General features: G+C 32.0%; 2 protein-coding genes across 2 annotated transcripts; one reads left to right on the top strand and one right to left on the bottom strand.

The window, feature by feature from the left end:
• Positions 1–1,535: 1,535 nt before the first annotated feature.
• On the bottom strand, positions 1,536–12,442 carry LOC106717290 (phosphatidylinositol 3,4,5-trisphosphate-dependent Rac exchanger 2 protein). The gene is made up of 19 exons (XM_045686028.1): positions 12,040–12,442; positions 11,734–11,889; positions 11,293–11,484; positions 9,257–9,408; positions 8,875–9,036; positions 8,436–8,791; positions 8,171–8,361; positions 7,737–7,893; positions 7,220–7,413; positions 6,423–6,538; positions 5,973–6,344; positions 5,451–5,616; positions 4,926–5,110; positions 4,609–4,820; positions 4,004–4,100; positions 3,691–3,877; positions 2,843–2,965; positions 2,141–2,276; positions 1,536–1,693 (listed from the first exon to the last, which is right to left on the bottom strand). Exons 1-19 carry the CDS (start codon positions 12,155–12,157, stop codon positions 1,561–1,563), a joined length of 3,405 nt encoding a protein of 1,134 aa, XP_045541984.1. The 5' UTR covers positions 12,158–12,442; the 3' UTR covers positions 1,536–1,560.
• Positions 12,443–14,417: 1,975 nt separating this feature from the next.
• On the top strand, positions 14,418–24,172 carry LOC106717278 (importin-7). Its single transcript, XM_014511090.2, has 14 exons — positions 14,418–14,518; positions 16,758–17,309; positions 17,476–17,660; positions 17,827–18,000; positions 18,081–18,226; positions 18,307–19,110; positions 19,184–19,407; positions 20,906–21,082; positions 21,222–21,358; positions 21,449–21,651; positions 21,755–21,897; positions 22,786–22,897; positions 23,414–23,557; positions 24,051–24,172. The coding sequence occupies exons 1-14, from the start codon at positions 14,435–14,437 to the stop codon at positions 24,104–24,106; spliced, it is 3,141 nt and encodes a 1,046-aa protein (XP_014366576.2). The 5' UTR covers positions 14,418–14,434; the 3' UTR covers positions 24,107–24,172.
• Positions 24,173–26,674: the final 2,502 nt, after the last annotated feature.

Below are 26,674 nucleotides of genomic sequence, written 5' to 3'. Positions count from 1 at the left end.
ACTATGTGGCAACTATGACAAAACATTTGGCCTTGGTTTCTTAAAATAAGTTAAAAAGAAAGAAAAATAATATTCATACAGATAAATAACAATAGTGTTGCCACTGTAAGTACTTCTGTGAATAAAAATTTAGGTCCTTCAAACATCGGTTGTCATTGAAACGGGAGTAATAAACGAGATCTTAAAATACTTTACAGTGTTTTATCAATTTGGTATTATGAATTAAACTTATTAATGGCGATTAGGATTGAAATCATTTGTTTCCTAGGAAATATACCCAGTTTCGAACACACAACAACCGTGTGGTTAATTTTTAAATACAGCTTGTAGCAATATTTACGGTTAACAAAATTTTAAGTAGCCTCCAAAGCGGAGTTATTCCTACGCACACAAAGGACGAAACATCTTAATCCCAAGAGGTGGAAACACTGTAATCTGTTGACGTCTCGTTTAATACTCCCGTTTCCATGACAACCACATCTATTCCGTTATGCCAGTGTGGACACATCAAAAATTAGATTTTAATAAGGGTCTAACATCAAGTGCCTTTCATTCCTTTTTTTTTGAAAAAAAAAAACGGTGATGTAACTTTCGAACCATAAATATCGGGAAAGAAACAAAAGTGTTACGATAATGAGTGCCAAAACATTGAATAATTAAATAATTATAAAAAAAATAACATCATAGTAAAGGACCTACCATAAATTTTGTAATAAAATGCCAATTGGTCCGAATCGATCAGCCTCATTCTTCATTATTTAAACAATATCAAGATCTTTAATTTTTAATTTTTTTTCTAATTTTTAACATAACAATACTGAGTCATCGTATCAATGTTGCCACGAGTTCTCACTAGAGAAACATTCACATATAGTACAGTGAGTTTACATCGATAGTAGTTAAAGCTATAAAAAATTAAACATATAACAGAAAACGAGAATAACGTCTATTTGATAGAATTGTTGTCTACTTTGATAGAGGTTGATATCGTTCACACACAAAGTAGAACGAATACGAAACGTAATCGGATCCGATTTTGTTACGCGTTTAATTCCGATTTTGTTACTCGATTAATTCCGATTTTGTTACGCGATTAATTCCGATTTCGTTATTGTTACTTATATCTTTGTAATAAATACTTATCCAAAGCATTATTTGATATGAAACTAACATTAGACCGTTTTTCCCGTCATACCTTACACAAGCTTAAACTACGCGATTGCGAAACGGAATCTGTTTTTTTGAATTTGCTTCACTTTCGTACTTCAATGAAACTGGATCGTAAAAAAAATATTATATCAAACCTATTTCACAAATATATGTAAATAGAAAACATCATATCATATGTACCATGTACTAAATTATATGCTATTTACTATGAATGAAGTTATTTCATTTAAAATTATAAATTTAACAGATTTTGTCTATGAAGTCTCGTCTAGAAAGTTTTCTCTATGATGTCTATGATCTATATTAAACTATGGCAACAGTGTATAAAAGTTACAGATTCCATTAAAGGAATAAAAAAATGTAAAAAAAAATACAAACTGATTTTATAGTCTAAGTTTGTGTAGATCCATATGTGCCGGGAGGTGGTCGATATTCTTCAGGTAATGCCATCATTTGCTTTTTCGTAAACGCATATTTTCTCACACCGATGTTCTTAAACGTATTCTCTCTGCGACAACCTTCACTGTAATCAAAATTTATATAAACACATTATTTAATTCATTTTTAAACGTTTAATATGATGTATTACTAGAAATTTCTAATTATTACGGAACTTCTAAGATTTCCTGGAAAAAATCTCTCTCTTCTTAATGTATTTAACATCCAGCTTTAATTTATACTAGCTTTTACCCACGACTCCGTCCGCGCGGAATAAAAAATAGAAAACGGGGTAAAAATTATCCTATGTCCATCTCCTGGTTCTGAGCTACCTGCTCACCAATTTTCAGTCAAATCGATTCAGCCGTTCTTGAGTTATAAATAGTGTAACTAACACGACTTTCTTTTATATATATAGAAGTATAAATTAGAATACGTGTATCAAGAAATATATAAAATTATTCGTTTTTTTTTTTGGTTATGTAAACCAACTTTTTTGTAATAAATTTATATCAACTAACGTAATAATTACCTTCTCATGATATTTAATGCTTTCTTCATTTCATGTTCTGCCAAATGATACTCTGAAGCTAAAATAGAGCACTGTTCTAACGTCACCGACATCCCTGTTCTGTCTTTGGCACTTTTACACGACGTAAACCTAACACCTGTAAAAACAAAGTTTATATGAATTAAATGAAGAATTTTTATAACCAATATATCTTTAAAATAGTAGACATACAATCTTACTAATATTATAAATGCAAAAGTTTAGATGGACGGATGTTTATTTGAAGATATCTCCGGAACAGCTCAACGGGTCTTGATGAAATTGGTCACAGATGTAGAACATAGTCTGGAGGATTACTTATTAGGTTTTTTTTTAATTCCGTGCGGACGGAGTCGCGGCCTACAGCTAGTCTCATAATATTAATCACATTCGTAATTCGTTGTAAGGAAAATAAAGCTATATTTATTCTTTATTTCTATAACAATAAATTGAATACAATAGTAATTGAAATTTAGCCTATATGTTTTTCCAGACTATGTTCTACATATGTGCCAAATTTCATCAAGATCCAATCAGTCATTCCGGAGATACCTTCACACAAACATTCATTCATCCATCCATTTATATATTAATAAGAAGTAAGATAATAAAGTGCACTCCGTATAAGTAAATGTGTAGATTTAAGATAAATAAAAATGTCATTAACAAAACTATTTCAATTACCATTCATAAGTCTTGTGGCTAACGAAGACAAATGTAACACTTCAATATTCTTCGGAATTTTCTTATGTACAGATATTTTCAAATTTTCCATAACCTCCTCCAAAGGTTTCGTTCTTGAAGATGCTATGAAAAAAAAATTACACTCAGATTTCATTTAATTTATATTTATAATATCAAATTGAATCGTAGACATAACTAATCTTGTATATCAATTAAAAGTTTTTCTATAAATGTACTTATCTCCAGAACTAAAAGGCATATTTCTATGATTACTAAAGGTTTTAGATAACACAATTATTAAATCTACTAATTGTTAAATATTGCACAATTTTGATGTGAAACATCTATAGGATCACTTGTAAACCGAATCGTTGGCGTGGCGACGCTTGCCGTGGCGACGGGTCGCCAAGCTATACTGAGGTATACATATATATATTTTATGTGTAGTAGAGTGTACGGTGTGGCGACGGGTCGCCACGCTATACTGAGGTATACATTATTGTTATCATTATTTTATCATTATTTAATCATTCTATTATCTTTATTTTATCATTATTGTAATTATTGTCATTATTATCATTATTTTATCTTTATTTTATCATTATTTAAACATTATTTTATCATTATTGACATTATTATCATAATTATCATTATCATGATCATTATTATTCATTTAATTATACAATAATTACACATTTAATATTTTATGCATATTACTTGTACACACACGATGTTTCACATCAGGCAGGCGTCCCATGACGGCTCACAAGTTTTTTTTTTCTTAATCTAGTATAAAATATGACTTCATTTAAGTTTGTATTGGTACATACAATAGTTGAGAAACTCACCTCTGCTTGCTGCTAATACATCTGCTGGAAACACTTTATTATATTTATAATAGTACTTGTTTAATCTTTCCAGATTGTCACAATTTGACTGATATTGTGGTGTGGTCTCTCCTAAAGCTTCAGCTAAAGTGGCTTTCTCATTTATACCTATGTTGAAGAACACTGCGGTGATTGTGAAGTTGAGATGCTGAAATAAAAAAAAAATATTTCAAGGTTCATAAACTTACACAAAGACAATACTAGACTATTGTAAAACATATCGTGAGTTTTCAAAGCTTAAAGGCATTAAGGCAAGTAAAATTAGTCTAATTACCTGTTTACATGTAAATTTTGAATAGAGTGAATCCGAAATAGGAATAGACACAGAGAGCGCACTTCTTGACCCACTTACTTGAGGTATGGCACTTGCACTGTAAAAAAATACAATAACCTCTATCATAATACATTATTAATATAAATTCAATTTTTACGCAGACCAAAAAGTAAAAAATACATTTTAATATGTATTTTGGTATTTTTATTAAATAGTGACATCTATGGTTTTTCATTGACAACTAAACAGATACTCGAAGAGTCGCAGTTGCACAAGATGACGTCTATTGATGGTAGATGGCGCTTATTTCTATTACTTTCAATTGAAAAAAGCAACATCTATGGTATGTCTTTGAAAACTAAAAAGCTGCACTAGGCGCCGCAATACTCAAGGTGGTACTAATCCAAAATAGATGGCGCTGAAATTAATTTTCGGATAAAAATGTGAATTTGAAAATTAATTTAAGTATTATCGATTTAAATTTAAACAAGATATAGTAAGAGCCAACATAAGCTTTTAGGCATTGGCTTGGAGCGTGTGTCACCAAACTATTTTCACTATGCCTATGGGGCAAGTAACTTTGCCGCGCTTTACTTATATCTTACCTGTGTCCAACTTTAGTGAGTGTAAAAAGCACAGTTTGTAAATCCTCAACGGCAACCACCATATCACCCCACATAGCCTTTTCTGTAGAGTACAGGCTAAGCAAAGCCTCAAAACCACACAGAGGGCCTAGATCTGAACTCAACAGTTTCACAATTACTTCCGCAGGCATAGAATTGAACCAACATATCAGACCTGTAGTAACTGTGGCCAGCTGTGAAAACAATAATCTTTCAGTACATATAAAATAGATATAATTATTATAGAAATTTACTTGAAGCTGTGTGGCAGAATGCATTTAAGGGTCAAAATAACTTACAGCCTGTGAGAAGCATGTATCGCGTCGTGTTTGTAAGGCGGCATGTTCCTTGGTCCACGTCGGTGATTCGCATCGTATCCGCATAGCCGCGTGTGATACGCGTGCCCAACGCAACAATGTCTCCGCTTCTCTTTTGATCTGCTCCACTAACGAACGCAAACTATCCAACTGTTCTTCTGATATATCTAAAATCAGTGTTCAGTATCACTTAAAATTCATTTAAATGTTTGTTATTTGCATTTACAATTAATAAATATAATCAAAAATTGTATTTATCTTTAATGATTTAGAGCAGGGGTTACCAAAGGGGTCGATATCGATATTGAACTTAGAGCATTGCTAATTCTCACTCTGCCTTCTTCCATTTACCTAAGTCAGAATTAATAATAATAATTGATCTTAAAAGTAGATAATTTGGCAATAGGGGTCTGAGGTAATGGTTCGTTTTGAAAAAGGGGGTCACTTGTCAAAATAGTTTGGGGATTCCTAATTTAGAGTATGTGTTCAAAAATACAAGACACAAACCTGTGCTATTTTCCAAAGTCTTCAATGTAGCTTCTACAAATGCAGCAAACGAGGTCTCTATATTACTGCCGAAACTTTTCAGGGACAATAGATTATTTTCTCTTGCGGTTGAATCCAAAAGACCTATTGTTGGCAACGTAACACTTTTGGATTTTACCTCAGTATTCTGAAATACCATATTTTCAATCACACAAAAAATTATATTATCATGACAGCGGATATTGCAACTTAACTTTGTTTTAAAATAAGCTAAGCTCTTAACAATCTCTGAGGTTTTTTTGTTTACAGCTTTTTTTAATTTCTTTATTTAATTTTTCTAAGAAAATATTTTAAAAAAAAGTTACATTTACCAACAACAGCACATATAAATAATAACAATTTCAAAATCAGTTCATAAAGTAAACTAACACCTAAACAGTTTATATAGAATGGAGTAGAAGATGTCGCAACAGCAAATATAATTAAACTTCGCAAATACAAAAACAAAACGCTTCAAAGTAATAGTCAATTTTTAAACTTTACCTTATTTCGACTCAAGCTATCCACCAGACTTCTATAAGAGACTTGTTCGAAAGAGGTTGAGGTTTGCGTCTCTATAGAATTTAACTTACTAGATAAAGGAATATTTATTGAATTCAAATTAGCACATCCTTCACTGTCGAAGTAATCATTATGGAAATTCAATTCAGCTCCTTCTATAATATCTTTGATTGAATCTTTGCAAAATTTAGAAGGGCCAGGACATACATTCGTGGCAGATAGAGAAGGAGCATCGCCAGTAGGCGAAGTATCTTTGGAACTAGAACTTGAGGAAGCATCGTAAGTATCACAATCTGAACCGGTCGCATCGAATATACTAAGTTGTTCTGTGAGACGTAAAATTGTTGACAATGTCTGAAAAACAAGATCTTAGTAAAAATCATCTCCCATTTTCCTACTCCCATTTACCTATGACATTAAGTCGAATCTTACCTGGTCTTCAGATATATCAGTGCAACTATTCTTAGACCAACCAATGCTGGCTAACATCTCTTCAACTACACATGGTTCCCATAAAGCAAGAATGCTTTTTATCTTACTCTTTATAACTGAAATGGAAATTCAATATTACACTAAAAAATAACTTATTAGTTTAACTAGTTTATTGTAGTAGAGCCATAAACAACATCTGTTGCATGAATGGGCCAGCTCGACCGGAGAAGTACAACAACCACTCAGAAGACTAACTAGCTCTAAAGTATGAGCAGGGGAAGTGGATTTTGACTTAAACTCATAGGAAGGTGAAATATTCTGTCTATACATCCCTTTCTCCGTCGATTAAAGGATCTGCAATTACAGATGTCTATAAGTAGCAGTCACTTCACTATTTCGACGAATACAGGTGGTCAAAATCTTACTTATATTAATAAATGCGAATGTTTAGATGGATGGATTGATGTTTGTTTGAAGGTATCTCCAAAACGCAGGAAATAGTCAGGAAGAACACATACACTACTAAGTTTTTTTATTAATTCCGCGCGGACGGATTCATTGGCGACAGCTAGTATGCTATAACTTTAAAGATTACTTGAAGAAAGGCAAATAACTCCTTCTACTGTTTGTCCATTTATTCTCAAAAAAAACATTCACCAACTCATATATGTGCCCACTGATAGGCTAAGTCTACAATAAATTGGGGGTCATACGCCTTAATCAACTACTTAGGCATGGATGGATTAGAAAATATAGCTTTCACATATTTTAAAAGATAATTTATACTTTTAATTTACCTTCAATGACCGTAACTATTTCTACCTTCTGTTTAGCTTGCAGAAGAACTAATACCCTGTCCATATCGTGACTTGCTTCTTCACAAAGTCGCCTCAGTGCAACAACATTGTCATATTCCACTTGTATTTTATTTGCGGTTGCCAAATTCATCGCCGCCTTTGAACTGTTTATATCTTTCACTTGCTGCACTAACCTACAATATTGTTCTTTATTCATAAATATATATTTAAAAAACATCTAGACACATTTTACCGAACACTTTTTAAGAGTTGATTATAATGAGTACATACATATTATTACATATAACAATGTATTAGCATTGCTTCACAAAAATACATTTTTTTTAATTTTTGTCTGTCTGCAAGGCCGCGTTTGTTACGGGTAATCTCTGGAACATCTGGATTGATTTAGACGGGACAGTAAGGCAGCTTATGCATGCTTTTTTTTAATTATCCATTGATGAAGTCGCGGGCAACCACTAGTTTATTATATTTAAATTATATTCTAAAGTCTTACCTAATCAGACCTCCGGTTCTCTCAGCCTTATGGGTATGCGCGGCGAAAGCGCCAGCCGTTATCACGTCGTGGAAACCGGTCCTGTTCAACGTATCATTGTGTACCCACATTCGTTGCAAATGTAAATTTACAGCTGCAAATTCTAAGCTGGAATCATCTAAAAAAATTATTTGGAATTAACATTTGAAGACATGAAAACTTTTCTTAAGAATTTTTTTTAACAAGCAGTTTAAAAAATAAACTCACAATATGGCTGCCTTAAACAATGGAGTTCTAAATACAACTGTATGTATTTAGAAATACATTTTTACTTCAAATATAATTATTTATGGGTATGGTTGTAACATAAGCAATGCAAAACACATTATGTCATTTTACTCTAAATGTGTGAGTTCTGCAAATTCTAAATATAACATGTATGTAATGTAATGTACCTTTTTTAGAACTTCGTTTAAAATAGGGATTCTCTGCAATTTGAAGACATCGTTTAGAATGACAGTAGTGTTTCAACAAGGACACATGTGTGCTAGCCAAATCTAGCTGCCGAGTCTGCCACTGTCCACTTATAGTTCCAACAGACAAAATCTCTTCTAAAAGCTCCTTTTCTCTTTGAATATAAATATCTCTAAAAACAAATATATCACCAGTAGAATATAATTCATCAACACTTATGCTAAAACACTAAAGACATGTACTCACAACAATTGCACGGGCACTTGATAACAAAGTTTTGGTTCCGCCATGATTTCATGTACAGTGATATCACCACCCAGACCTGAATGAAATCTATAAGTCACTTGATGGCTATTCACAAAGTTGCGCTTCAATAAATTACTGTAGGAAGGAAACTTTAACTTCAGACCCAATCTCGGAGGTAAAGATTGAGAACGACGATGGCACATAACTTTTTGTGGTATATCAATGCAATTCTTTTCATTTGAATGACTGGGGCTTGTACCAATATAAGAAGGTTCTAGACTCCAGCCGTGAATGGTTACAAAACCAACTGTTTTATTTTCACGAGTCATTAAGGCCACTCTAAGTCTTTGGGCTTCCTGCAAAAATAGTAATAAATTTAATATCCTTTCCTATTAAACCTTAATTCAATAATAGTGATAATTACAAAAGCGATATTTACCTGTATAGTACTCAGTTGTAATGAGGTGAAACCCATGGGAACAGCGGTTTCAGTAACTCGTTCCTTTACATTGTAGGCGACAATTCTGATCATTACATCGCCTGTCAAACCATCGCTTGCACGAAAAAGTATTGTTTTTGAAAAGAAAGGATTACTGCAACTCTAAAATAACATTTCATAAGTTATAAGTCACACTTTCAAATTACATAAATAAAACAAACAGTCAGCACCAACTCAAACGATTATTAAAAAAAAAATTCATGTAAAAAGTTTTACTTCTTCTATAAGTAAATATCTGTGGAATATTCTCTAGGTCCAATAGTTTGTTGACTATGCATTAATATATCAGTTAGCACTGAAAGTATTTCAGATGTTTACAAACCTCAACAACTTCTGTTGTACCATACTTGATGCACACCTCTTTAGAATATCTTACATAAACAACAATCAATGGAGAAGGTGGTTTTCCGTAAGCATCGCATAAAAGATTATCACATGAGAGTGAAAGTTCGCATAGAGGAATTTCAGTCATATCTAAAACATAATTGCAAATTAAATAATTGAATCAATCAATGAGATTGAATATGAATGTGTACAAACATGTAGGAAGGCCAAGGAAAGTACGGATGGATTATGGGAAAGAGGTTATGGGCAAGGCGGGAGTGAATTAAAATATATATGACTGTTAGAGATGTATGCAAGAGTAGTACATACTCTGTTGACCCGGCTTAGGGTATAAAGCCAAGTTGAATATGGTGGTAATTTAAACAATGGTCTAATTAATTTTCTATTCCTGGCTGAAAGGAAGGAAAAGTAAAAAAGCATGTAATACCAGGTCACTCAGAAAGTATTGCGAAAAAAAGTTTTTATGTATGTGAGACTGGTCTGTTATAATTTATTTAAAAATATGATTAGTTATAAGTAAAAATAGGTACGTTCTAAATTCAAAACTACCCTACACATTTTCTGCGAGCTTATTAAGATTACCGTGTCTCATTGAAAAATGGATTTGCGTCAAGAACATTTTCGCGCTATGATTTTTTACGATTTTAAATGTCGCCTGAAACCGGACGAATCGTACGATAGACTTCAAATGGTATTATTGGATGAAGGCCCTTCTAAGGCAACCGTGTATCGTTGATATAATGAATTTAAGCGAGGTCGACTAACTTTGGGGGATGAAGAAAGAAGTGGTCGCCCTTTGACGGCTGTTACGGAAGGAGACGTGCTAGCACTGAAAAATTTGGTCCAAGACAATAGACGAATTACATATCAAGAGATTCAGCATATACTGCAGATTGGATCAGGAAGCCTTAACGAGTTTCTACACGTGCATCCACGGGTGCAGAGCATAGTTTCACGCAGGGTGCCGCACAACCTCACCGATGTTCAAAAGCAGGCAAGGGTGGATTGGTGCCATGATATGATAAACAAATTTGAAGCAGGCTAGTCTCGGCGTTTTTACGACATCGTTAAAGGTGATGAATCCTGGATTTATCAATTCGATCCAGAAACAAAGGGCCAGTCGACGGTTAGGGTGTTTCAAAACAAATCGACGCCTACCAAAGTAAAGCGACCTAGAAGCGGAGGGAAGATTTTGATCGTGAATTTTTTCAAATTGACTGGCTACTTGGTGTCAATTCCTTTACGAAACCAAAGAACCATTTACGCCGAATGGTATACTACCAAATACTTGGCAGAAGTTTTCTCTGCTGTGAGCAACAAGCGACCAAACACAGGTCTCCGCGCGCTACTGCTCCACCGCGATAATGCGCCCGCCCACACCGCAATCAAAATGAGGGACTTCCTAGACAGCACACCGGTCAAACTCCTGGGTTACCCTTCTTACAGCCCTAACCTAGCACCGTGTGACTTCTTCTTATTCCCAAAAATAAAAAATCAACTCAAAGGGATTCAATTTTCGTCGCCGGATGATGCGCTCTCAGCGTTGGAGCAGGCTGTAAACGAGGTGTCTGCGGCGGACTGGAAAAAGTGTTTCTAAAACTTGTTCAGACGCATGAAACTTTGTATAGAGGCTAGTGAAGAGTCCTTTGAAAAGATGTAATAAAAATATATTTACCTATAGAACATTTTTTTTTAGAGTCGCAAAACTTTCTGAGTGTCCCACGTATGTACATTTGGATTGTCTTAGATGGCGTTGACCTTCCAGTTTGCTCAGACTTCCGGTACCTCGGCTCATTGATCAAAAATGACGGCGACATTGACCGTGACGTGAAAAATAGAACAAAAGTGGGATGGATGAAATTGCCGGCAGGTCACAGAGTTAATATGCAACTCACAAACATTATTGTCTCTTATATACTAGTCAAATTAATCAACTTTCCAGAAGGTATAGAAGTTCTAAGTTGTATCTCTTGTGATATGTGATAAAAAATGATATAATTTAAATAAACTTACCAGCTACAATTCCCTTCTGTATTCTGTGAGTTGTAATATCCACAATGGGCCTGATTTTATTCAGTCTTTCCTTCAATTCATTAAACTGAGAATGTATAACGTGATATGGTGCATTTTGTATAGCTTTCATCCAGTGTGTACGTTCTGATTCATTGAAGGCAGCTATTCTATACCATAAGCCATTATCCCAAACTGAGAAGACAATAAAGAATTATTTGAATTATAAGGGGAATTTAAAATTTATTTTAAGAAACTTTTTATTCAGAGAGGATTTTACAGAGGAAAAGTATTGAAATTAAGAGATGGTTACTGAACATTTTTTGTTTTGTGATGTTTTTTTTTCTACATTGCCTTACCATTGAAGTCATCAATATCAAAACTGTGATTTCTATCAAATAAGGTGGTAAGAAAAAAGACCAAAATTGAAACAAAAATGAATACCAATTTGAAATGGCCAATGTCCATTATCATCTTGATTTTGTTCCTTGATTTTATGGTTCCCCAGCACTATAACTCCCATGGGTTCATACCAAGGCTCGGGGCCCTTCAAATAAAACAGTAGATTACCACTAAGACGGAACCATCGAATGGAGGTACCTGTAATGATGTATAAATTTACATATTCCATTTTAACATTTAAAAAAAGGGAAAAGATGGATAAATCAACCTTATAATATTTATTTCAATGAAAAAATCGATTGAAATTTTTAATAAATGTATAACACATGTAACAATCTTAGTACTTACCATCAGATCTTCGAAAAAATCCATCCTGCTTTTCCTTTAATACTAGTACTCCTTCACGTTCAAAATTTTGAGAAGTTTGGGAGGCCAAAGCAGCTAATTCATGCTTATTGTATCTCATATTTATATACTTGCATTATTTAACTATATTCGTCACATATAACACACTCAAAAAGAAGGTTACTTGAGACCGCTCTGGAGTATTACAATTAGGATTATTCCTATTTTCTTGTAAGGAATTTAACAAAATGACGAAAACTTTGTTGTGATTATTTAAACCACGAATAAAAAAAGTAATTCCTGTTCTCTTCAATACTATACATGTTTACGATAAAAGATTAGTATTATTAGTTGATTTTCAAACCAATTTTTGTATCTAAGATTCATTTATAAACTGCAGCCTGCAACCCAACCATCAACCATAAGCAAATTGATCAAGGAGTATATTTTGACAACATTGACCAACATAAAGAAATTAGAGAGCAGTTGTAGGGATGTATATTTTACCTCTATGAGTCATTTCCTCGTTGGGAAGGGTAAGAGGCATAGGTAAGAGGAGGTTGGAGTTTGACTTCTACGTTATTTCGTAACAAAAGTAAAAAAAAAGTTGAACATAAAAACATAAATTAAAAATAGTAATCAAGAAGGGTGGATTTGATAGATTCCGCCCACGGTATAATTTTGGCCCACTTAGGACAAGAAAACATTATAGAATTTTTAGAAATTAATTAAAACTAGCAAACTTTTCATGATTGTAGAATATAATTGTTAAAAAAAACAATGTATGGATTTTTAATTATTAATATGCAATACTATGCATATTTTATTGGTTTTATATTGGTGGTTTTCTAAGAGATGGTAATAAAAAAACTATAACATTCTAATTAAATAAAATATTTTAATAAAATATGGAGAACTGATCGCCAACCTTCGCTAGTCGAAGAGGCACTTCAAGAAGAAGAAGAAGAAAATATTTTAGTGTAATAAATTGATATACCTATGAAAAATCCTAATTGTGAAAGAGCAATAGTTTCCTACTAAGAAAAATATTTTAAAAGTTTCTTACAAAACTTTAAACATGAAATAAAAGTTACTTCACAACTAATATGCCAACATTTCACATCCATATTACTAGCAGAAATTGTTAATTTCAAAAGAAACAGCCGCGTATCTACGGAAATTAATTTTTATATATTTTTTAAGACTTTTGTCTAGAAAGCTTTTTTTAAAATCTTGATATTTGGTTACTTATTCAAATTTTAAGTGGTCTGCCAACAATATGTTTGATATAAGAGATGTTTTAGTGTTCATTTACGTAGATGTTGCAACAGTTATTATTGCCTTAAGGTATAAAATATTGTGGGCCACTACTGACTCAAAGTTTGAAAGGATTATTGTTATGGCCATTGGCAGAATTAGTTCCGGCCCATATAATTCGTATTGTTTTCTGTATCCTTGATATTTTGGCAAAGAGTATTTTTTTTCAATTTTCCGAAATGAACATAGACACAAAATTCTTAAAAAGTTTATTTGTTAAACTTTCATGGTTTTAATACTAAGAAATCGTTACAGTATTTGAAAGGGAAACAAAACTGCGTTTTAGTTTGTTAGTAAGATAGGTATATAGTTAGGACTAGTAAATTTAATCCAAAACAAGTAAAAGAAAAACCTTAAACTGAAAGAAACAGAAAACTTTTTCGCTTGAAAGCTGCCTCACTTAATCTCAACTAACATAGCTTTCCAAAAAACGTAATTAGAAATAGGAAATCTATTATATTAAAAATAAAAGTGGAGAAACCCTTAACCATAAATGGTAACTTAATATCCAGATTAATTATGTGTAATTTTATGTTAATATAAGGTTATTGTTTTTTGGTTTAATCTTTTTTGTGTTAATAAAAAACTTTCTTTCTTCCTTCTTTCTTTTTTTAAGAAGGAAATAAGAAGAACAAGGTGCGTTATGAATGAAATAAAAATCAAGTCTAAGGAAAATCAAAAATATTGTACATAATAAGAAACAGAAATTGATATTTCCCATTTCCCGAAAGTTAAAAATGATAATTCAAACAATTTCTTTTGCAATATAATCTTGTAAATAGGTATATTGTTGTAAAAATAACATTACAGCAAACTATAGCAGGTTACAATACACTTAACTTCAAATAGTATAGAGTTAAGAAAAAACTGATTTATTAAATTCATTAAACAACTCTATCATGTTGCTTTTGATTGTTCGTGTTTCGAGCCTAGAGACGGGACTCTGTGGTTTCGCGAAATAAGTTTTTACGTGCTGGTAACCCTATACCTCATTACTCTGTCATTTTTATTCGTGAACCGGTGGCAGCATACGGTCGTTGCGGGAGTGCTTTTAATTATTAATTATTAATAAATATAGAAAATGGACACGAGGAAATTGGCGGAAATATTAAGGGCAACTATTGACCCTAATCAACGGCAGCAAGCTGAAGATCAACTTACACAGGTAAATTTAAATTATCATGCACATGTTCATCATATTTATAATACAACTAAATTCAATAGTACTTCTTACAAGCGATACCCTTTGTGTTCTCCTTCATTTTGACAAACTACTGAATCCATGACTTCCTCGTGTATTCGTATAATAACATGCCGCGATGGTATGGTTAGGAATTTGGCGTGTTTATGCATTACATTATCTAAATTTTTACTTTTTATTTATGAAAGTGAATTTAATAACACGCTTTAAAGAATAAATACTAGTTTAGGACCGACATTAACATTTCTATAACAATGCCATATATCTAACCACACTCCACAAACCTAGATAGTTATTTATTGACCGCGAATGATGCGCGAAGTTAAATCTAGCGATAGTGCTTCTTAATACTTATTGAGCGACTTCGTTTTAGTAAATTCTAATTTTTTGTCAACCGAATGTAATTATCGTATGTAATGTAAATTGAAAATCTGTTTTTAATATCGCTCAGTCCCTATATGATATCAAGATTGATAATTTCTCAGTTCAGAATTTTCTAGAGAGCTTATACATTTTACGCTGTAAGGATAATTTTTTTTTTGGTCCTGGAAATATTCTAACGTCAATCGTCGGACCATACATTCGCGATATCGATCGTAAGGTAGAATTAATTTCTGCATTTTAATCAGTAAATATGTTGACCAGATCCTTTTTTTAACATATGTTAAGTTAGGATTTAAATAAAACTGGGGACTCTCAAAGTTATGTGCATATGTTATCTTGGGACAATATGCAAATTGTTATCAGTCTAGAGTATGGTACCCTAATATCTCTGTTTGTACTCTAATACAAATGTTCTCTATTTAACTTACTATGCCAGGTTACCACTGATACTGAGGTAGTCACCGCCTGTCCAATCTTTTCAGGCTATAGCTAATGATTACAGGAACAAACTAGAATCTACTTATTGAAAACAAAAATACATTTTTATTTTGGTATGGAGGGTAACTGGGTAATATGTTAGACAAATTAGTCAATTTAATTGTACAAATTTATGTCTTACATGAGTTTGAATGACAAAAACTTCATATTAAACATGTCATTATCTTACTTTCTGAGTGTGAATGTTTAGATGGATATACGGATGTTTGTTACAAGGTATCTTCAGAAAGACTACATGGATCTTGATGAAATTTAATATAGAAGTAGTAACACAGTCTGGAAAAAGGGAGGACGGAGTTGTGGGCGACAGCTAGTTTTGTATAAAAATATTGATCTCTCTGCAAAATTGAAGATATCAGGACTTTATTCTTACTCAAAATTTTTGATAAAAATTTCACTTAGTCATAATTCTTAACTTTGAGAATACTGGTTTGTCTCACCAGTGTATTTTATATAATGGCCTCATATCTTTGCACATAGAATCTGTTTATCCCTTTGTCTTCCAACAGCAAATAAAAAAATATGCTAAACTACTAAGCTGAACACAATTCTTATTTGGTTTTCAAATGTCCTGATTTTAAAAAGATTTATGTGCAGATATACAGACATTTTTTTTTTTGTTATCTAGTGACAAAAAGATTGTTATCAATTTTGTTTCATGAACACAGAACAAAATTGAAATAGTTAAATTATTCAGTAACCTGACTGAAGTTGGTTAAAAATACAGTCTATGTAGATAAATTAATAACTTATTACTAAATTTATAGCAATGTCTCGTTCCTTTTAAGTATGAATGTTAGTTTGACAACTCAAACCAATGAAGTAACAATTGTTATTGTACCTAATTGTTATTTGCACAACCAACAACACTTTAACAAACTGTTATAGTAGTAGTATACTGTAATACTACTATACTTTATTTTTGCATGCATGTATTTGCATGTTGATCACACAATAAAAAAATACATACCTTGATTACTATATTTTTATTTAGCGTATATTCTATTGTCAGATTTTTTATTCAGGATTACTTGGCTTTCGAAACCATATGTTTAAGTGTAATTCAAATCAAGCACTTTTATCTTTATGCTGATCCTAAGAGGATGTTAGTTGGAAAATTTTTCTATAAACCCAAACTAAACAAACAACTATTTGTACCCGCCGTGTGTTGCAATGCCAAAATCAAAAATACCTGATAAAAATTTTCAAAACTTTTAGGACACAAATCTTCTCTTATTTAACATAAACCTTACCACAATTTCAACAGGATTTGCCTACTTTGTTGTTGAAACTAAAACTTAAGATGTATGATATTTTCCAGATACACAAAATTATTGGATTTACACCATCACTGCTACAAGTTGTGATGTCAAATGATGTCCAAATTCCAGTGCGTCAAGCTGGTGTTGTATTCCTGAAAAACCTAATAACATCAGTATGGCAGGAAAAGGAGGCTGAAGAGGGTGAACCAATCCCGTTCAGCATTCATGAGCAAGACAGGGCCATGATTCGAGACATGATTGTTGATGCTGTAATTCAAGCACCAGACATTATAAGAGTTCAATTGTGTCTCTGCTTAAAGACCATAATCAGACATGATTTTCCATCACGTTGGACACAAGTGGTTGACAAGATCCATATTTATTTACAAAATCCTGAAGCCAGTGGATGGATGGGAGCTCTTTTATGTCTGTACCAACTCATCAAGTGCTATGAATATCATATAGCTGACAAGAGGGTGCCACTCATGGAGGCTATGAATTTATTGCTACCCATGATGTATAACTTAATAGTGAACCTCCAGCCTGATCAATCAGCTGATTCTGCACTCATTCAAAAACAAATACTCAAATGTTTCTATTGTCTTATAAAGGTAATGAGACTTCATTAGTGTTATTACTATGAATTTATTTATCACTGATTAAGCTATCCTAATATTTACATTGTAAAATTATTTTTTAAACTAACTAGTATTTACTCCAAATAATTCTTAATTAATGTAGAGCATTTACTAATTACTTTGTTTGGTTTTCTTTTAGTATTTGTTGCCATTAGACCTGATCACTAAAGAGGTCTTTACAAAATGGATGGAAGTTTTTAGAGCTATAATGGAGCGACCAGTGCCTGAGCACACCCTTCAAGTTGATGAAGAAGAGCGCTTGGAATTGCCATGGTGGAAATGTAAAAAGTGGGCAGTCCATACATTATACCGCATTTTTGAAAGGTAATTAATGGTTTTTGTTTTTTAATTATGTTTTTTTTTGTTTGCATAGTGTTTTTTTTTTTACTTTTTTCATGTGGTATTTTTCAAGTATTACTAATTTAGGTGTAAAATTTCTACTGTATTACAAATATACGTTTGTTTCAATGGTTTTTATTTTATTTAACAGATATGGAAGCCCGGTCAATGTTCGCGATGAATATGTCCAATTTGCAGAATGGTATCTTAGCACTTTCACCAGTGGTATTTTGGAGGTGCTGCTTAGAGTACTGGATCAATACCGCAACAAGATATATGTATCCCCTCGTGTTTTACAACTGACAATTAGCTACATTGATCAATGGTATTTAAAATTCATTAGACAACTCATTATTGTTGTATCATTTTCACTCCGTAACAATTATATTTTTATTTGTTTAATAGTGTAAGCCATTCACATTCATGGAAGTTGCTTAAGCCACATATGTTTGCAATCATCCAAGATGTTATATTCCCATTGATGTCTTATTCTGAAGCTGATGAAGAATTGTGGAATACAGATCCCCATGAATACATTCGATTAAAGTTTGGTAAGTCAGCATTCTTATCAAAATTGATACATATATTTATATGTATGTTACAATATAAGTTAATGTGTATTTGCTTTTAGACATATTTGAAGACTTCCTGTCTCCCGTATCTGGTGCTCAGACTTTGCTGGTATCATGCTGCAAGAAACGCAAGGACATGCTGGAGCGCACAATGCAACTCTGTATGCAAGTGTTAACAAGTCAAAATGGCGAATATGGCCCCAGACAACGTGATGGTGCTTTGCATATGGTGGGCACATTGAATGACATCTTGACTAAAAAGAAGTTCTACAAAGAAGACATAGATTCCCTTTTAAGTCAGTATGTGTTCCCAGAATTCCGTAACCCTTTGGGTTACATGCGAGCAAGAGCTTGCTGGGTTTTACATTGCTTTGCAAATGTTCCCTTCAAGAATGAACCACTGTTAATGGAAGCTGTTCACCTAACAGTGAATGCTTTGCTGACTGACACAGAACTTCCTGTGAAAGTCGAGGCAGCTATCGCTCTCCAGATGCTACTAGTATTACAAGATAAAGTTCAGAAATATCTAGAACCCCAAGTCAAAGCTGTTACAACAGAACTGCTAAAGGTTATACGTGAAACAGAGAATGATAACATAGCAAATGCTCTTCAAAAAATTGTTCCTCTGTATACTGAACAGTTGATGCCGATGGCATTTGAAATCACTGATCATCTTGCAACAACCTTTAGCAAAGTTGTGCAAACAGACTCTGGGACTGATGAAAAAGCCATCACTGCAATGGGTCTTTTGAATACCATGGAGACTGTTCTTAATGTTATGGAGAACAATCCCAAGATAATGGCACAGTTAGAAAAGACGGTACTTCGTGTGGTTGGATACATCCTTCAAGGCAATTTAATTGGTAATGTCTTCAAAAAGTATTTTGATATCAATTCTAACATTCAGGATCAATACTAATTTCTTTGTTGTTTTAGAATATTACGAAGAAGCTATGACGCTGTTATGCAACTTAACTGCGAAATCCATTTCTGAAGATATGTGGAAAGTTTTGGAGTTGCTGTATCAAGTATTTGAAAAGGAAGGATTTGACTACTTTGGTGACATGATGCCAGTGCTCCATAACTACATCACTGTTGATACGAATGCATTCCTATCTAATGAAAATCATATACTTGCTATGTTCAACATGGCCAAAGCAGTAAGTTGACAAAAAAAATATATCTTTATAGAATACTTTAACTATATGGTTTATATATAATAATATAATTTTATATAATAAAATAATTATATAATAACTTATACTTGTCAAACAGTTAGCTTATTTTATTATCTAATAAATAAAAGAGTGATCCTATTAGTAAACACAAGTTGCGTTAGCGTATGGCGGAAATCATCAAAATTTATATATATACTAGCTGTCGCCCGCGACTCCGTCCGCGCGCAGTTAAAAAAAAACTAAATTTGAGATTTAAACTATCCTATCTCTCAAGTTGGATCGAACTGCACATGGTGTGCGAATTTTATTATAATCGGTTAAGTGGTTTAGGAGTCCATTGAGGACAAACATTGTGACACGAGATTTATATATATTAAGATATATTTCTTATATAGTTTATATTTATATGCTAACAATAAAAAAAGCTGAGCGTGTTCTTTTTTTGTGCAAAAGCTAATCAAGAAAGCATTTATTTACACATCTTTACTTTGAGGTCTTCTATAAATCTCATACATACATAAGTTGCTGCAATTTTAACAGCTAACAATAAATAACCTACCTAGTTATCTTACTAACTGACAAGTACTTAAGAGTACAATGGCAGAGCGAAGTAAATGCTGTTTTACAATTACGCTTTGCTATTTATAAAGACTTAATCATGCTCAGCATCACATACAGTTGAACCTGGATAAACGAGAAAACTTATATAAGGGAAAATCATTGTGCGGCCCCAATGGATATATCCACAAGAAAAATATTTTATTGGACACTCACTTATCCAGGTTCCACTGTATTTTGATATGTTCCTATATCCAAACCTTAGAGGTGATTCAATTGACTTTTAAAAAGTTATTTTAAAAACACTCCAAGTGAGAGAAAGTAAATTGAAACTGCCTTTCATGGCTTAAAACCACATTATGTATCAAAAACGGCCAATCTTGGCCAAACATTGTTTGCACCATGCCAGAAAATACATCCTTTGGACAGATTTAAATACCTTGACCTTGAAGTTGTAAAAAATTAATTTGTATGCGACTTTTGCTTTGTATTATAACAATATTGTTATACTTTTTTACATAGTAAGGTAATATATTTTGTATTGATCTTATACAGATACATTGAATTTTAAAATGGTCTTGGTATAATATTTTGTACCTTGTTAATATTGTGATATGTTAATATTGTGAGCTGTTGTTCCTTTATCATAACTTACGATGCAAAGCGAATTGGCAACTTCGCATTTGTCCCGTCACATTATTTATAGCACCTACATATACACTATCTGGGGAAGTTAAGAAAACATTTCTAAAATCAAACATTGATTTTCGCGAACGTTGTTCATTGTAGCAATTTTGTTTAAATAGTGCTGTGAGCGTAACATTATGATATGACATCACTGACAAATATAGACACACCTTGTAAAAATTATAATTACTAATTTAAATGTCGATTATAATAAAAATACAAAATTATATTACAGGTACTGAATTCTGATGCAGAAGATGACAGTGAGACATATGCAGCTAAATTGCTTGAGGTGATGGTACTTCAATGTTCTGGAAAAATTGATAATTGTCTCCCATCATTTGTTGAGCTTGTTCTAAACAGACTGACCAGAAAAGTCAAGACGTCTGAGCTGAGGACAATGTTACTTCAGGTGAGAATGATTTAAATTGTACACTTCAGGAAAGAATGAGTTGAATTAAATCTCACTCTTTAATATTGATCTTATTGTACAAAAGTATAAAAAAACATAACTTTGTCTGCATCTAACTTTCATATTATTTCTGTATCAGGTATTGATAGCCATCCTGTATTGCAACCCGCCTCTACTATTCACAATCCTCAACAAGTTGCAAGAATCAGTACCAAATGCATCAATAACACAGCATTTCTTCAAACAATGGATACATGACACTGATTGCTTTTTAGGGTAAGATAAAACATAATATTCCAGATATTGCTGTTATTACGACAAAAATAATTGGCAATTGTAAAATTAACATACATTTCGTTTTGACAGTCTCCATGACAGGAAATTATATATACTGGGCATCTGTACTTTACTTGAAATGGGACCGCAGCGGCCAAATATTGATGAACTTGTGCCAAAGATTTTGCCATCCTGCTTAGTGCTGTTTGATGGTTTGAAACATGCGTATGAAGCTAAAGCTGAAGCAGACGACGACACTTCTTCAGAGGAAGATGATGATGAAGATGAAGGAGGTATAAGATTTTTAATTATGACCAGATATAATGAGTTCATGTGACACTTTAAAAGTGTTAAGTATATTTCTATCAAAGTGTTAAATGTTTATTTGGTTTTCAGCTGAAGTGCTTTCCAGTGATGAAGATGATATTGAAGAAATGAACAACGAGTATTTAGAAAATCTCGCACGTATGGCAGTTAAAAACAGCGCCGAGCAAAATGTCACGTTAACAGCCAAATTAGAAGAAGTAGAAAGTGATGACGTAAGTTTATATAAATTGCCAGTTATAGTAAGCAATATAACTATATCGTTCATTACTACTGTGAGATAAACTCGAATGTCAATGATTAAATGTACATGTACATGTAATCTATAGGGACTATTGGTGAGTCACCAAAACATAATTGTCTGTAGAGACGAAAATACAAAAATTGAGAAAATAGCTTTTTTCTATATGCCGAAAGAAAAAATGGAAAAAATAACGGTCAATTATCTTTTGAATTGTTCCACTTTTGGTAGCTGTTTGCGTTCCAGTGTGGAATTTCCTTGCCGGGTTAAAGGTTATCTATCTGTTGCTGCATATTGAAGTCAATTTGTGTCAACTAGTGTAAATTGAGACTAGATCGCGTAATAATTTATGTTACTTTGAATCCATAATAATTCAAATTCAAGTCAAATTGAAAACTTAATTTTGTTCAATCAATTCAGAAGTTTACTAGCATCCCAATTAAGTGATGTCGGCAACCAGAATATTTCTCAAATTTCATATTCCTTGGCTATGGACACATGGTGCACTTGGACAATGATTGTTTTTAAAAGCATATCTTGAGACTTTCTTACATTTTTTTTCTTTATGAAGCTACTTTTTACTGGGACAGCACAATTTCCAGTAGTATTTTTCAATGTTCTTCTTAGAGGTTAATTCACTCCAGGTTATTTTTGATTGCTTATATTATGTAAATATGTTTTTATTTTGAATTTGACTACTACATACAACTTACCTTGGGTTTCTGTTTTGTCAAAGAGAATGACTGGGGTGACAATATGTTTTATACAGAGATTTTGGTCTCAGAAACCGATGTTTAGCAAATATGTTTTTAATTATAACATGTTTCCGAAAAATATGTTAATGGAAAAACTTTGTTACCAGGATGATGATGATTATGTGCCAGATGAGTCTGCCATTGAGTGCTACACAACTCCTTTGGATGATAAAGACTGTCCCGTTGATGAATATGTCAACTTCAAGAATACGCTGCTAGGTAATTACATAATGTATTATTATCTAACATTAAATTCAAATTTTAGAATCATCCATTAATCATGTGATGGTTTTATTAATTTTATAAAATACCCCTTGGATATGTGGTGGGAAATTATCCTTTCCCCTGAATTTTTAAAATATTATGAACTAGCTTTTGCACACGACTCTGGCGTCGCGGCATTAACAAAAACGTAATAAGTAGCCTATGTGTTCTAGACTATGTTCTACATCTGTGCCAAATTTCATCAAGATCCATTGAGCCGTTCCGAAGATACCTTCAAATAAACATCCATCCATCTCATCCATTATCTATAAACTTTCGCATTTATAATATTAGTAAGATTTATACATTAAATTTAAAATAAATACACACAAATACACGTGATATTTTATCCTCCCTCCTTGTGATTTTTCTCGGAATTCAACTCTCCTTTGTAACATCAGGTGATTTATAGATGATCCCTTCCCATCTTAAAAATTAATTTAAAAATAAATATATTTCTTTTGTGTTTAGGTCTATCTGCTCGCGAGCCAGCACTTTATCATGCTTTGACCAGCGTTCTCACTGAGGAGCAACAGAAAGAATTGAACGCAGTGTTCGTCCTCGCCGACCAACGTAAAGCTCAGCAAGATAGCAAACGCATTGAACAAAGTGGAGGTATGTGTATCATTATAATACAAATTTTCAAATTATAAACATCAATAATTTGGAGAATATTGATATATCTATATATATAAAAGAAAGTCGTGTTAGTTACACTATTTATAACTCAAGATCGGTGGAACTGATTTAGCTGAAAATTGATGGGGAGGTAGCTTAGAACTAGGAGACGGACATGGAACTTTTTTATTTTGTGTGCATTTTTTTTATTCCGCGCGAACGAAGTCGCGGGTTAAAGCTAGTATTTCAATAAAAGGATTAGAATGAATGATGTCATAACTTTGAAAACAATTTGAGAATGTGTTGTTGGAGTATGGGTTGGAACTCTCTTCCAACTGTCATAGTGTTGTTGTCCCCCTTATTGACTTAGTTCCAAGGTTTAATACGAGATAAAGTTATGGGTTTCCTTATAGACTAATAAAATTAAAATGACATAAGTGTAGACTATTTTATATTAAGTTTATTTTAATACTTTAAATTTTATTTTCAGGATATTCCTTCACGGTGCCAGCACAAGTTCCGACCTCGTTCAAATTCGGCGGTTAAATTATTTAAAAAAAAAAAAGATTAGTCATTAACATAATCAATACTATTGGAATATAATTTTTACGTCACACATTATAAACATAATTCATGTATTGATGTTGTTATAATAATTTTATATGTTTTATCAATTTAAAATTTTATGTATTTCGATGTATATTTCATTTATGTACTTTGATTTGGTTCGCTTTTTAAAATGTGTTATATTTTATAATGAACATTTTGACTTGCTTGTGACGTTATTGTAATAAAGTTTTCACAGTTATAAATATGTTGGTCAATGCTACATTATCAATGCAGTAATTTGTACATTCAACATTTTAAATCTACATATAATTTTACTCTAAATGTGACGTGTTTATCTGAAGTATGTAGTAAATTTAACCACATTTAAACACATATTTATTTTTACTCTAAATATTATGTTGACGCATTTTTACTTCACATTTATAATGTTATTTTAAATGTAAGAAATTATTTTAACGTCAATATCGCTATTAAATTAATTATTGTGTTATTCAAATTATTTATTAGAATAGCACATATTTATATTAGAAATTACTGCATTTAGACAATAGATTTGTAAATCGAAGTCTTTACCAGGATAAAAAATGTCAATGTAATAGAAAAATATTCAAACTTTTTCTAATTTGAATTTGAATTTGTGTAATAATTTAAATTTGAATTTTTGTAATAATTTAATTTCAATGCAATATAATAAAACATGTAGTTTAATTGATTTATTACATTATTTTATGTAAAATTAGTTTTTTTTTTCTTTACAGTTTAAACATCACATATGATTAATGTGTCTGATTATTTTTTATGTTATTCACAAATTGTAAGATTCCATAACAGTTTTGTTTCATAACTCAAGATGCATTTGATTTTCCTTCACATTTAAAACATATTATTGTTTAATTGACCATATAATGGTTAGTCTTATTTGTAGTTCCCGGTAAGTCATTACTTGTATGCCCATGTGTATATAATATGAGTACATGCTTTTTTATAATATCTTCAAAAATACTTATCCCTAATCTCAACAACTTATGTCCAAGCGCTTCCAATGCCCTTTTCATAATAATACACTTTAAATCAGCCAAAAAAAAAACTGAAATGTCAACCATTTTGTGCAATCTATTTACATTACAGCTTATAATCTTACGGCGTCTAGGAATTATAAATGTTTAAAAATACAAATGAAACAGTCCGTATTTTAAATGTAATAGAGTCAAAAAGAAACTTCACATAATATTGTTATTTTCATTTATATTTAATATCAATATCACTTTTATATGTGTATTTTGCTGTATATTAAATCACATTTTTATATCTTAATGTATGTGTAAAAATGGATATGATCCGAATACTATTAATGTAATTGGTGTTGAAATTTAAAATTATAAAAATGAGAAAAAAAAAGTGGCATTTGTATGTGTAGGATAAAATTAATTGTTTTAGGGGATATGTGTATTATCAAGTGTTTTCCATCTCTCCACTTACTATTATCGAAAATGTTGTTGCTTATTAGAAATAACTAAACACGAACTCAATATTACAATATGTAAACAGATTTTGTGTATTGTTTCCTATAATTTTCTTACCATATAGGCTACCTTATGTATCAATTGCAAAAAAATGCTGTATTAAATTTCTTTATTACAACTAACATAAAAAAAATGATTTTAATTAGAAATGAATGTTATTTGTTGCGTGTTAAAATAATACAACTTAATGTCAGTAGATGAAATAAACAATTTTCATAATGCATGCCCATGGTCTTATTTTATTTTGCCCTCATCCAGTTCTCATTATTTTCTTGCCAGGCTTGGACTAAGCAGTTTTTGGTGATAAAGAAATTAAAACCAAATAAAGTGATAAAGTATAAGTGATTTTTGTAGTTAATTCAAAAGTTAATCCGATAAGCAAAATGTTAACTTCATTAATTAACGAGTTAATGTCCAACTTTGATTACACTTCTCCTTAAGCGTGGAAGTTCCCTTCACTAAGATGCTTTTCAAATTCCACAAGCTGTGCTATATATTTTTTAATATATTCAACTAGCTTTATAAGATATAATCTTTTATGGATTCCTATCATTCGCCCGCGACTTCGTCAGCATTGAAGTAAAAAATGTTTCCTATGATATTCCAACATACATCAGTTTCAGTTTCCTTGCCTCCGTGAAGTTGACTCCCACAGTTAATTTTTTTCAATACGAATCGTTTGAGAGACATTGTGAAAAAAGAAATATCGTTTGAGAGTTAACACTTTTTCTTTGGTCTCTTCAAAATTGGCCCAGCCGTTTCAGAGTGTATTTATCCGGAACACACGTAGACTTGCGGACAAACAGACTGACGAAAATTTCTTAGATTTTTTTCGTTACAGAAAGTAAATACATTTTGTACCCGAAATATATACATTTTTTTCGAATTTACACAGACACTCCAATTTTATAAAATGTATGTAGATTGACCATAGTGCTATCAAAATCACGGAATTTTTATCTGTGCTAAATTTAAATTAATTTCCGTGGCAAGTTGACAAGCAATGACAATGAGCCAATCA

This window comes from Papilio machaon, chromosome Z (assembly GCF_912999745.1).
Source record: "Papilio machaon chromosome Z, ilPapMach1.1, whole genome shotgun sequence".
Lineage (NCBI taxonomy): Eukaryota > Metazoa > Arthropoda > Insecta > Lepidoptera > Papilionidae > Papilio > Papilio machaon.
This window is presented reverse-complemented; position numbering and strand designations above follow the sequence as displayed.

Excerpts from the sequence above, each read along its gene's own strand:
- LOC106717290 (XM_045686028.1), bottom strand. The coding sequence starts at position 12,157 with ATGAGATACAATAAGCATGAATTAGCTGCTTTGGCCTCCCAAACTTCT. Across the intron at positions 8,362-8,435 it reads CAAGTGCCCGTGCAATTGTT|AGATATTTATATTCAAAGAG; the intron begins GTGAGTACATGT and ends ATTTGTTTTTAG. Across the intron at positions 4,821-4,925 it reads ATACATGCTTCTCACAGGCT|CTGGCCACAGTTACTACAGG; the intron begins GTAAGTTATTTT and ends TTGTTTTCACAG.
- LOC106717278 (XM_014511090.2), top strand. The coding sequence starts at position 14,435 with ATGGACACGAGGAAATTGGCGGAAATATTAAGGGCAACTATTGACCCT. Across the intron at positions 19,408-20,905 it reads TGTTCAACATGGCCAAAGCA|GTACTGAATTCTGATGCAGA; the intron begins GTAAGTTGACAA and ends ATTATATTACAG. Across the intron at positions 22,898-23,413 it reads CTTCAAGAATACGCTGCTAG|GTCTATCTGCTCGCGAGCCA; the intron begins GTAATTACATAA and ends TTTTGTGTTTAG.